The following is a 12,316-nucleotide window of genomic DNA, read 5'->3' on the forward strand; positions in this document are numbered from 1 at the left end:
AAACTAAATATTTTTATTTTTAAAAGTTAAGTTTTAATGGTTGTAAAGGAAAGATAGTAAATGTGGGTTGGAACAAATGACTAACTATTTCACTTTAGAATACTTGCCTGCAGCCCTATCACGTTTGGCCCTAAAGCTGTAATTTCAGTCTTATTTTATGTTCTTGTGATTTCCTTTTAAGAAAAAGGGCTACACAGCTCTTTTCTCATTAGGCTCAAAGTAAGGGCAAGACTGTTTACCACTAAAGAACTTTGTTTTTCACATTCTGGGGGCTGTAATTGCAGAGCTAGGTTACAAATTAACACATGAAAGATGTATATTCCCATAAAATTCTCGTAATCATGTGATACCTTCAATTATTTATATGATATCTTAAAATTTGAAAGTGGTCTCAGTGATCTTTTTGAGGTTTTTATACTAGAAACACACACACACACACACACACACACACACACACACACAGAGAGACACAAATAGGTGTATTCTAGACTCAAAAAATAAACTAATTAATAATAGTAAATGATCAAAAGAGACTTGGGGGTGAAATAGGGCAAGTCTAGATTTGCTCAGTAGTGTTTCAGGTGTTTGGCACCCAGAGGACTCAGCCTTTCACAGTCATCCTGTATCTCTTTATCACGTTGCTTCTGTAGGGTGAGCATGATGCTATTCTCTGAGAGGATATTGTAATTAGCAGGGCAGGAAACAAAGTACCTGAGTCAGTGGAGCTGAAATTCTCCATTGTCTTTCAGACAGGGTACAGAAGAGAGAAGGCAGCAGAGTCCTGAGTTTTCAAGATGATCATAAGTGAAATTTCATTTTGATATCTTAGTGTTTGTGATTTAACTGAACATATAAATGTGGATTCTAGAATGCCAAAGACATAGAATGTGAACTACTGATTGAATTGTCTGTGAAGACAGCCTAGCGAAAAAGTGAAGGACATTCTGAGGATGCACATAAAGACCTGGGTAGTGAAAGACAAGGCAGAGATTGGAGGGCAAAATGAAAATCATTTAGATGCCAGAGACTAGTAGGACAGACTGGCAGATTTTGTATGTACTTGATGACAGCTCTAAGGGGTGGATCAATATCAGACATTGAAAAGCTCAGAAAACAGAAGGCCAGAAATTAACAGAGTATGATTTTCAGGAAAAAAAAATGTTTAAAGCTTTTCATGTGAATAAAGGAAAAATTATGTTCTAAAGGGAATTGTAAGATGGGAAAAATGACAGGGCCTTCTGGAAAATTGAATATTGGGCCATATTTTGTAAAAGGATAACTCAATCTGAAAAAGGGGAAGGGTTACTCTGTCTGGTGTTAAGTCATTGGAGTGTTCAAGTGGCAATCTGGCCAATCTTCATTTGGTTTCTGGAACAAAGCACAACTACTTCTGTGAATTTAACAACAGTGCCATTTAACAGTAGATGCCACTGTTATTGCCTTTGACAGAATCAGAGGGTTTAGCTTAATTGGTTTAATTCTCTCTGTGTGTATTTTAATTTATGCTGAGTGTAAAAAAAAGTGCTATAGTGTAAAATATTTTGCTTCTGTGATGTAAGTAAATTGCTGTGGCCGTTAACCAAGGAAGGAGGAGGGACACTCAGCAGGTGGCTCTTTCCAAGATGAAAAAACAAAACAAAACAAAACAAATGTTTTCCTGACCACACAAAGAATATTATCAAAGCTGGGCATCACAGAGATATAGGTTTATTTCTGTATTTGTACGAGAATATGGTGATATAAGTGCTACAGAAATAAAATGGAACTTGTTTACCTGGGAGATGAGGTACAATTATATGGAGAGTAATATTTTATCACAGGAAATTAATTTTGTACTTTCTGTAAATACCTCCAATCCCACCTTGTAAATACCTCCAATCCATTAATTATATTACTCATAATATTTATACGCAGCTAGGCTGAACTTTCTCTTAAATAATTGTGATTTTTTAAGGATAAAAGCTGTCCTGTCTTCTTTTTCCTTTAGTTTATTTTGAAGAACTATTTTGTTGAAACAGTCACTTTTACATCTGTGAAGGCAGAAAGGTCAAAAGAAGGATTCTGATATTTAAGAATTTTCAATGCAAAAATTTTGATAACATATAAGTGGAATACTGTCTCACATTAAGTAGGTAATACATTTATATAAAATTTAGATTTCTCATCAGCTATGAGTACGCACAGCTCACTGTGCATCAGTTACCTTCTTCAGACTCTTTTAAATCAACATCTTTGTTTTAAAAGATCAATATTTATGATTATATATAGGCAGTATACATTCCTTTAAAGAATCAGGGGAAGCATACAAAGAATAAAACAGAGAAAGCTACAGTTTACTACCCACTGATAAATACTATTCATACTTTCCATCCATCTTTATTTTGTTTATATATATCTATCTATATATAATTATGTTTAAAATGTATGTATATATAAACATGGATTAGACTTTGTACACTTAAATGCAACAAATGTATTTCAAATATTAACAGAAATGTATAGTGTAATATCATTCTGAGAACAGTGGGAGGCCTGAAAACAGGAGTTGAGTAAGTGAATCTCTTTGCTGAGACATGAGAACATTGGTAGGTGTTTCATGAATTATTACATTTGTTTTTGTTTTAGAAAACTGTGTGTATCATAACTTGGGATTTCACTTTTTTTTAGATTTATACTTTGAAGTTCTCATTTGGTATTGTTTCCTTGAGATATTTTCTGGGATGCAGCAGGCAGAAGTGGCATTCTTTATAGGATGACTTTCTGCTGCTTAGTCTCACTGTGCCATGTAGCTATCCTCTACATGATTTTCTTACTGTTCTTTGAATAGTCATGTAGCTAGAGTTTTCCTGCCTGACCCACAGTCAGGACAAATCTCTGTCACCTGCCAGTCCCACAGCTGCTCAGACCCAACCAAGTAAACACAGAGACTTATATTGTTTAAACTGTTTGACCTAATGGCTCTGGCTTCTAGCTATCTAGTTCTTACATCTTAAATTAATCCATTTTTATAAATCTATTCCTTGCCACGTGACTCGTTGCTTACCAGCATCTTCACATCTACTTGTCATGGCGGCAGCTGGCAGTGTCTCTCTCCATCTTCCTGTTCTCTCCTTTCTCCTCTCTGTTAGTTCCGCCTATATTTCCTGCCTGGCCACTGGCCAATCAGTGTTTTATTTATTGACCAATCCGAGCAATTTGACATAAAGACCATCCCACAGCACAGTCACACCAGTGATGGGAAATCAATACTCACTACATTGTATAACTGAGTGAATTAATGAATGAATGAGCAACAGGAAGATATATAAACAAGATGTTTGTTTATTTGAAAATTATCTTTTCATATTGATTGAAAGAGGGTTGCTTTGCAAATATCAGATGCAGTAATTCACCAACTGAAGTTGTTTAAGATTTAAAAGAAGGGTATCATGATAGCTATGTTCTAGAAGTGCTCTGGGAAGCTTACAATGGCCACTCTGCCTCAGTATAGCTGAAGTCTACTGAGAAGTACAGAGTTATGACGGGGAAGCGTGTATATACACAGGATATCAGTCCAGTAGAATTTAGGCCTATGACTGCTTCCAGTTAGTTTTGTGAACTTAGGAAATTAGTCACCCTCCACACATGGGTTTGTGGATCAGTAAGATTAGGCTGTTGGGCCAGATAATCCCTAAAGTTAGTTCCTGTCTTTATTTTTGAATAAGGAAGGATATTATAATGTAACAGATTAAGATTTTAATTCAGAACCTTAAATGACTAAAATTGAAAAATAAAACTGAATTAAGGTGCATGATAATTTTTCCATTTGCTGAAAGCATAAATTGTATGTAAACACACGGGCACTGAAACAAGAGCACCCAAGTTTAGGATGTTTTGGCTTTTATATTGTTTGCAACTTTTATTGGCTTTCAGTAATTTTAATAGAAAAATATCTCTCAATTATTATTCTTTTGTGATTAGGTAATGAGTTTTTTTAATTAGTTAATTTTATTAGGTAAATGAGTTTATTTTACATTCAGCCTCATTATTATCAATGAAGCAGAAAGCTCATGTTTGGGTGACATTTCCCACCCCTCTGTTCTTTGCATGTCACTCATTTTATTAAAAATATCAATTGGGCGCCTGGGTGGGTTGGGGCTGACGGCTGGCACCATGGCTGCGGGAGCTCCAGGAGCCAGAGAAGAAGACCTTTAAGCTCCTAGGAATTTTAGATGTTGAGAACATTCCATGTGCACGAGAATCTATACTCTATGGCTCATTAGGATCTGTTGTGGCTGGACTTGGACATTTCTTAGTGACCAGTAGAATTAGAAGATCATATGATGTTGGAGTAGGAGGATTTATCCTGGTGACTTTAGGATGCTGGTTCCATTGTAGGTATAATTTTGCTAAGCAAAGAATCCAAGAAAGAATTGCCAGAGAAGGAATTAAAAATAAGATTTTATATGAAAGCACCCACCTTGATCCTGAAAGAAAAATCAAGACCAATAACAGCAGCTGAGCAACCTTGAGCTTAGAAACCCAGAGAACTACTCCTTTGGATCAACCACAAATGTCTTATTGTATACAATAAAAATCTCTTAAATATGAAAAAAATATCAATTGGGATAGTCTCTAATTAAAGTACCCCAGCTTGAGGCTAAAAATTTCCCAAGCCACTACCTGTTGGGTTTCTGTTAACAACTGGATAGTATGATCACCTTATCTAAGAGAAGACCTATTTATCAAATATCTATCTCTTAAAGGCCTACTGCTTTATAGGGCTTTTGAAAATGAATTCTATTTCCTGATGTTAGGAGGAAAATGGAATTAAAAGCCTGTAGGTTTTACTTGCAGACGGAAACTCACAGGGATCTAAGTCCAGCACTTCAGCTTAGCATTATTTTCTTCCTTCCAGTGGTGGCAAAATAATGAACTTTCCCAGGCCCAGGAAAGCAGAGGCACTACAGTGGGGAGCTCTGAGCAGGAGAGGCTGGGAGCAGTTGGGACCAGAAAAATATCCTCAGAGACAGAAGAGCTGAGCACTCATTGGTGGGTATGAGTGTAGTGACAAAGGGTAAGAACAACCTTTTGGAATGTTTAAAAAGACACAAGATAGTCATGAAAAGCTAGGCCTGCAGGGCTGTGAAATTAAGATACTTGTATCTAAGTGTCTTCCCTGACTATTAGCTGAGTATGACTAACTTCTAAACTTTGCTGTGAAAAAGGTGTTATGCTGCTGTTTCCTGTTTGTAGTAAAATATTTCTGACATGAATTAGTCTGAAACTGGTCCTGCCAGAACTAAATGTCTTGAGAGCATCACTACGCCTATTCCATGAAGAAGAGAGCACAAGCTGGATGTAGCCAAGCTGGCTTAGCACAGCTGACTGAATCCATGAGGCATCTTGAAGAAAAGCTCTGTTTGAACAGTTTATCCCTGTTGGCTGGGAGAGATCCATTGACTGACATGTCTATAATTACAAATATTTTATGTATGCATGAAATTTATCTATGAAAGAACCAGAAAAAGGTGGCTGCTATTTCCAACTCACAGCCAAAGGCCTCTTTTGAAGCATTTGCTAATGTTATCTATGGAAGCCAGATTTAGATATATGTGGGCCTCAAAAGAAGGAACAAAGTAACACACAAAGGGCCAGAGATATAGGTACAGGTGAGCAAGAAAAATGTTAAAGCTGGACTTCTTTGAGGAACCTGTCTTAGATAGGGGTTCTATTACTGAGAAGGGATACCATGACCATGGCAACTCTTAAAAATTTGATTGGAGTGACTTACAGTTTAAGAAGTTTAATCCATTATCATCATAGCAGGACATGGAAGCATGCAGACAGACATGGCGTTGGAGAAAGAGTTGAGAGTTCTTCGTCTTGATCCACAGGCAACACGAAGTGAACTGTTTACCACACTGAGAGTAGCTTGAGCATAGGAGACCTCAAAGCCCATCCCCACAGTGACACACTTCTACAAGGTCACACCTACTCCAACAAAGCCATACCTCCTGATAGTGCCACTCCTTTTTGGGCCATTTTCTTTCAAAACACTACAGAACCTGAAGTTTTTTACTTTTGTTTTTATTTTATTTAAGGCCTCCTGTTGTGTTCTCTGCATAAAATTACAAGATTTCTACAGTTTACCCCCAACTCTGTACACACACACACACACACACACACACACACACACACACACACATACACATACACACATGCATACATGTGAATGAATACACACACATGCACACATACAAATGTATACAAACATTCATGCACAATCTAGGAAATAACTCTTGTTCCTTTATTATTCTCTCAAATGATAACTTTCAATTCTCTTCAAGTCCAAACTAGTTAAGGCAAATCCTTATCTAAGATGAAGTCTAAATTTCTGAGGAGGAAGGCTAACGGTCTACTACCATCCCTAAAGCTACATTAACAAGATATGAAAATGGAAAGGGGAGAAAGGACTTTCAGAATCAATATCTTTCATCTGATGATAGCCTTAGGCCCCAAATCTCATTTTGTAGAGCATCACATTTACCTTTAGTTTTATTTAGCTCAATTCTATGGCCATAAATCTTATGAAAACCATTTTATAAATTCAAGAAATTAAATTCTCCATGGATTGATTTCTGTGGAGCTCAGAAAAAAAATGTGTTCTTACAATCCACAGGAGAGCATAATGTTTCTGTTTCCACAACAGCAAAGAATAGCTGTGTTCTGCCCCTCTGTGCACCTTTTTCTCCTGAAATATTCAATAATAAAAATCCAAAGATATTCTAGTAATCAGGTATAACCAACGAGGTTATAGAAAATGATCACTTAGCCGGGCGGTGGTGGCGCACGCCTTTAATCCCAGCACTTGGGAGGCAGAGGCAGGCGGATCTCTGTGAGTTAGAGGCCAGCCTGGTCTCCAAAGCGAGTTCCAGGAAAGGCGCAAAGCCACAGAGAAACCCTGTCTCGAAAAAACCAAAAAAAAAAAAAAAAAAAAAAAAAAAAAGAAAAAAAGAAAATGATCACCAGACATTCTGGGCAGGGAGTAGATCATGCCGAAAGACAGGGGAAAGCAGTAATTAGAGATTGAATCAAATGAACAGCTGCTGTTTAAACAAATAATTGAGTAGATACAAAACAGGACTTCATTTTAAAAGGTGCTGAGGGCAGAGGTACTCTAAAGCTGTTCTTGGTAGTGGTTTACATGAGTGACTGCATAGTGCTCAGCCAAGTTATATGTTCCCATATGAGAGGAAGAGGGTGGATGAGACTGAATAACAATCTCTCAAATTTGTACACACCCTTTTCCCTGAAACCTATGAGCATGATAACTATTGGTAAAATGAACTTTATTAATGTAACCGTGTTAAAGTTCTTAAGATAGGCATTCTGGATTGAGCAACTGAGTCAAATGAAGCCATGAATGTACTTATAATGAAAGAAGCAATAGGATCAAAGTCAATAGCAGGGGATGTGACAACAGAACCAAGAAGGTGGAGTGACACAAAGAATGGTCCATGAGACACAGAATAATGATGCTCTTGGGAGGATTTTTCAGAAAGCAAGAACACATCAATCTCCCCTCATGGTTTTCAAAAGTCAAGGTCAATATCTTGATTTAGCCCAGTGAAACCGAATCAACACTCTGACCTCCCAGGACATTAAGAAAATAATTGCATTATTGTATAAGCAGCTAAGACTGTGAGACTCCTTTTACAGATTCTATGGGAAACTTGCACTGTAGATTACTAAAAAGAGAGACAGCTCCATGGTTAAGAGCACATACTGCTCTTTGGTTCTCATCAGCTATGGTAGACAGCTCACAATCTCTTGGAACTCCAGCTCCAGGGAATCAGATCACCTCTTCAGGCCCTCATGGGAAACTGCATTCATGTGCTTATACTTCCAAACAGACATAAGCATATACATATTTACTTAAAAATAAAAATAAAATAAAATCTTTTATAAAAATATGGGGATGGGATTGAAAGATAGATCCTTGTTTCTTGAGTGCTTGAAACAAGGTAGCAACTAGAATTAGGAGTAAGGGATCAATCAGTTCATGATTTGAACACATCCTGGGTGCATATACTTTGAAAGCTACTTTCACACATATCTTTCAGAAAATCTCATAAGATCAAGATAGATTAATAGCAACTTTACCAGAGTCCTGAGGCTTCTGGTATTTAGCTAGATTTTTAAAACCCTGTACACTAAGGTAAAGAATAGTTCTAGAGATTAGAGAAGACAGAATGTTACTTAGGGAAAGGGATCTTTGAGTAACAGAGATTTTAGAGACTGTATAGCACACTAGTCCTCCATGGACTTCCAGATCATATCCTTAAGGGTATGATCTTTCACTCTGTGATTTTTTTCCTCAACTGTAAATTTTTAGTTGTTAAATTGTGTCAAAAATGGGTTATAATAAGTTTGTAATCACTTTTACAAATACTAGAGAAATTGTAGTAAAACGTTTATTATTGAGATTATAGTATCTTGAATTTATCCTTGAATTATACATTTTCTCTTAATGAATATGTTTCACTTTCAGAGTAAGAAAGTATAGCATTAGATGTTATATGTTCATTTTTCTTTACCACCTGCCCTTAGAGTTTTCTTATCCTTATTTTGGTCAGAGATCTTTTAATAAATAAAATATGTAAATCTGATACTATAAAGATGCACATGAGCATTTTCATATAAAATTCAGAAGGGATCACATATTTATAATGCCAATCATAAGGATGCCAGGAGTATAAGCTTCTAGATGTAAGTCCCTATTCTGTACTTGATTCTATGACAGATGGTTTGATTTTCAAATAGCTGACTTCTGGATGACAGATATTGTAGGAGAGAAAACAAATGCTTCTGCTCTGTGACTTTCCAACAGAACAGATTTGATGATCATTTAACATCACTGAATTCTCTCTACTATTAAGCTGGGATCATGATATCCTCTTCACAAACTACAGCACAGGCATTATTTAGATGTTTTATGAATCTAGAGGCATAGTCTTAGTTAAAGTAAAATAATTGTAGCCGGTACTCTTCCTCTAATTTACTACTAATTTCCATTTAAGCATTATCTTCAAAAGATATGTTTTCCTTTTTAATTGTCGGACTATTTCTACATACTTGTGGAACACAATGATAATACAATACATGCAGACAGGGTGCTGTGATCTAGTCAGCATAATCAGGATCCTTGTCTCCTTTCTGCACTTGTGATTTCTCTGTGTTTGGAACTCTCGACCTCTCTTCAGTTCTTTGTAGAGAACATAACAGACTGCTGGAGCTTAAAATTACTCTACCATGCTGTAGAGCACTACTTTGAGGTCAGGGGTTTTAGCTTTCAGAGATGTTTGAGAGCATACATTATTTCTTTCTGTGCTTGACTTACTTCACTTCACACATTGTCTTCCAGTTCCATCAATTATGTCACAAATGACAAGATTTTATTTTAGATGGCATTAATATCCTATGTTGTATGTGTATATATGTGACTTATATATTCATCTCCTGATAAAAGTACATATGACACTTTTTAATGTAAATTTTCCACAGTTAAGTGATTATTATGAATAATGCCTAATGAACATGGGAGTGCAGTTATGTCCTTGGTGTGTTTATTTGATTTCCTTTTTGTATAAACCAAATATTTAGGTAGTTGCATGACATGATATCTCATTTTTAGTAGCTTCCATAATGTTTCTAAAATGGGTGTACTGGTGTTGTGTGCATCCAAGTTCCATTTTTCACCACTATTACCAGTATTGGTCATTATTTGATGTTTTGATAGTAGCCATCCTGCCTGTGCTGAGATCATATATCATTGTAGCTCTCTTTTACATTTCCCTGGTGACCATTGTTTCATATAGGTTTGTTAATTTGTGTATTTTGTTTTGAGAAATGTCTATTCATACCATATTCTCATTTTAAAACAAATTATTTGGAGTTTTTCTGCTGTACTTTTTGAGTTCCTTATATATTCCAGTTTTAAAAACAATGCCTCTATTCTTGAAGTAGTAACAGAAACATACTCATTAGTGTGGAACAGTAAGTTTGAAGATAATTTTTCTCCAGCAGTCACTAATGCTTCATAATTATCTTGAAAGTATCAGAAGTTTACTTGTATGCTTTAGTGTACAGATATAAGAAGGTGTTTGAGTATATTTCACCAAAACACGATGAATACAACAGAAACAATGTCAATCTAGAACACTTAATTACTATGAATGTGGCTTTAATTCTACTATTAATGAAAAAAGCTAGTTATAACAGTGACTATAAAGAAGAGTATATCATATGAACATATTAGTCATATTACTGGGGTTATACATATATATACATATTTCTTTTTATTTTTTGTGAAACTGAATAATTTTTCTCTGTTGAGATATTAAACATTTTTTGAAATCCAGTGATCTATCATTTAAAATTGGTGACATTAGTATCTCCACCAATGATTCAGAAGGATAGGAGTGTCAGCAATCCTAGCTCTGAGATGTATGCTATGCACCTTTCAAAGTCACTTTAATATACTGTAGATGATTTTTCAAACTTATTAACAAGATTTTAAAAACACAGTGGAATTGTAAAACTAACCATCTGCTAGTATCAATATGGTATTGCTTCCATAGGGAAAATGTTCACAGATTTTGAGCACCAATAGTTCTCCTTTTTCTTTATTTAATCAAAATATTAAACAATAAAACTTTCTTCCAGATTTTTTTAATAGAAGGAAATTTCTTACCTACTTGAAAAAAATGCATCCAGCAACTTTAATCAATGCAACTGTTACATTATTAATGTTACAAGTTAATTCCTAAAAATAAAAAAAATTCTTTGACAGTTTTTGTGTTTAATTCTTTGAATCCAAAATAATGAGCAAATATGCCATCACAGGGGAAAAAATGTGATACTGTAGTTTGTCACCAGGAGATAAGTATTCTTAATTAAGTAGTCAAATGTGGCCCCAAGTGCATATTAATAATACTTCTTGATGTGTTTTCTAATGCATAAAAACATACATCTATAGTCTCTACATTTCCAGAAGTATCTCAAACATTTTCAAGTAGAATTCATTTATCTGGAATGTGAAAACAAATTCCAATATATCATTTAAAACCCCGGTATACCTCACCTAGATTTAGTTGACTTTAATTTGATCATGAAAAAGCAATTCTGTATTCTATTTTGCTCACAATTTAGGAAATGCTTAAGAATTTGAAAAGTGATGAACACAAAGTCAATTATCATAGAGTAGAATGAGTCACTCACAGCATCATGTTGACCAAATATGTTCTCAAGAAGTATTTGGAGAATATTTGCTTATTGATACTCTTTGAATCTCTCAATTTCGAGCCATAGGAGATAAAAAAAAAATAGCCACAAAAAAGATAAATGATTGAAAACATTTTTTTTTACAGAAAGCTTTGCAAAATTTAAGCAAAATACATGGAATAAAAGGATTATCAAGGGTATGAGCACTATTTATGGCTTATCTGACACCACTTTCCTATGTTACATTAGCAGATGTATTATAATCTGTAGAATGACATGGCTTAATAACTTTTTGCTATGCAAAATAATGGTGAATTTTTATATTAATTGTTTTGGACCTCATTAATTAGTGGCAATTATAAAATGAAAGAATATTAGACATTTTGTTACTTTCTACAAGGTAACAAGTAAAAAAAAAATTCACATAGGCATTGTGGTGGTTTGAAAGAAAATGGCCCCCAAAGGGACTGGCACTATTAGGAGGTGTGGCCTTGTGGGAGGAAGTATGTCACTGTGGGGACAGGCGACAGGCTTTGAGGTCTCTTTTGCTCGAGCTTTCCTTAGTGTGACAGTCAGTTGACTCCTTGTTGCCTACAAGATGTAGCACTCTCAGCTCCAGCTGCACATCTGCCTGTATACCCCCATGCTCCCCATCTTGATGATAATGAACTAAATCATTAACTGTGAGCAAGCCACCCCAATTAAATGTTTTCTTTGTAAGAGTTGCCCTGGTCATGGTGTCTCTTCTTCACAGGAATGGAAAACCCTTACTAAGTCAGGCATAAGTGCAAAAATAAGTTCTTTGGATCATTTTTTTTTTAAAGAATTATCAACAAGTACTATTCAGTTTTTTTCATAAACCACAGAGAACCTTAATTGAAATTGAAGTCACTCATGCCCAGTCACATGCCTCAAACATCATAAAACTTAAAAGAACTTGTGAGAATTACTTAAACAGTGCAGTCAATATTGACAGGGTTGTTCTTATATCTATACACTTCTCCATTAAGATCCATTTACTTTTGTGTCTATAGATTTCATTAAAAAGTAT

At 35.3% G+C, this 12,316-nt stretch overlaps 2 protein-coding genes across 4 annotated transcripts in view; both read left to right on the top strand.

The window, feature by feature from the left end:
• The window catches only part of Fgf14 (fibroblast growth factor 14), a 661,678-nt gene that overhangs the window by 452,305 nt on the left and 197,057 nt on the right, over window positions 1–12,316 (top strand). The window contains exon 1 of one of the 3 annotated variants that reach the window (XM_052732366.1): window positions 5,038–5,056. The exons of the other annotated variants lie outside the window; for them this stretch is intronic. Coding sequence (XP_052588326.1) covers window positions 5,038–5,056 — 19 coding nt within the window. Of the gene's footprint in view, window positions 1–5,037; window positions 5,057–12,316 lie in introns of those variants that run through there. 3 annotated transcript variants of the gene reach the window in all.
• Window positions 4,154–4,600, top strand: LOC128107791 (cytochrome c oxidase assembly protein COX20, mitochondrial-like; the record flags this gene model as incomplete). Its single annotated transcript, XM_052734199.1, has 1 exon — window positions 4,154–4,600. A coding segment is annotated over one exon (348 nt), but the record flags the coding sequence as incomplete, so codon positions are not given.

Source organism: Peromyscus californicus, unplaced genomic scaffold, assembly GCF_007827085.1.
Source record: "Peromyscus californicus insignis strain IS unplaced genomic scaffold, ASM782708v3 Scaffold_12__1_contigs__length_115047231, whole genome shotgun sequence".
NCBI lineage: Eukaryota > Metazoa > Chordata > Mammalia > Rodentia > Cricetidae > Peromyscus > Peromyscus californicus.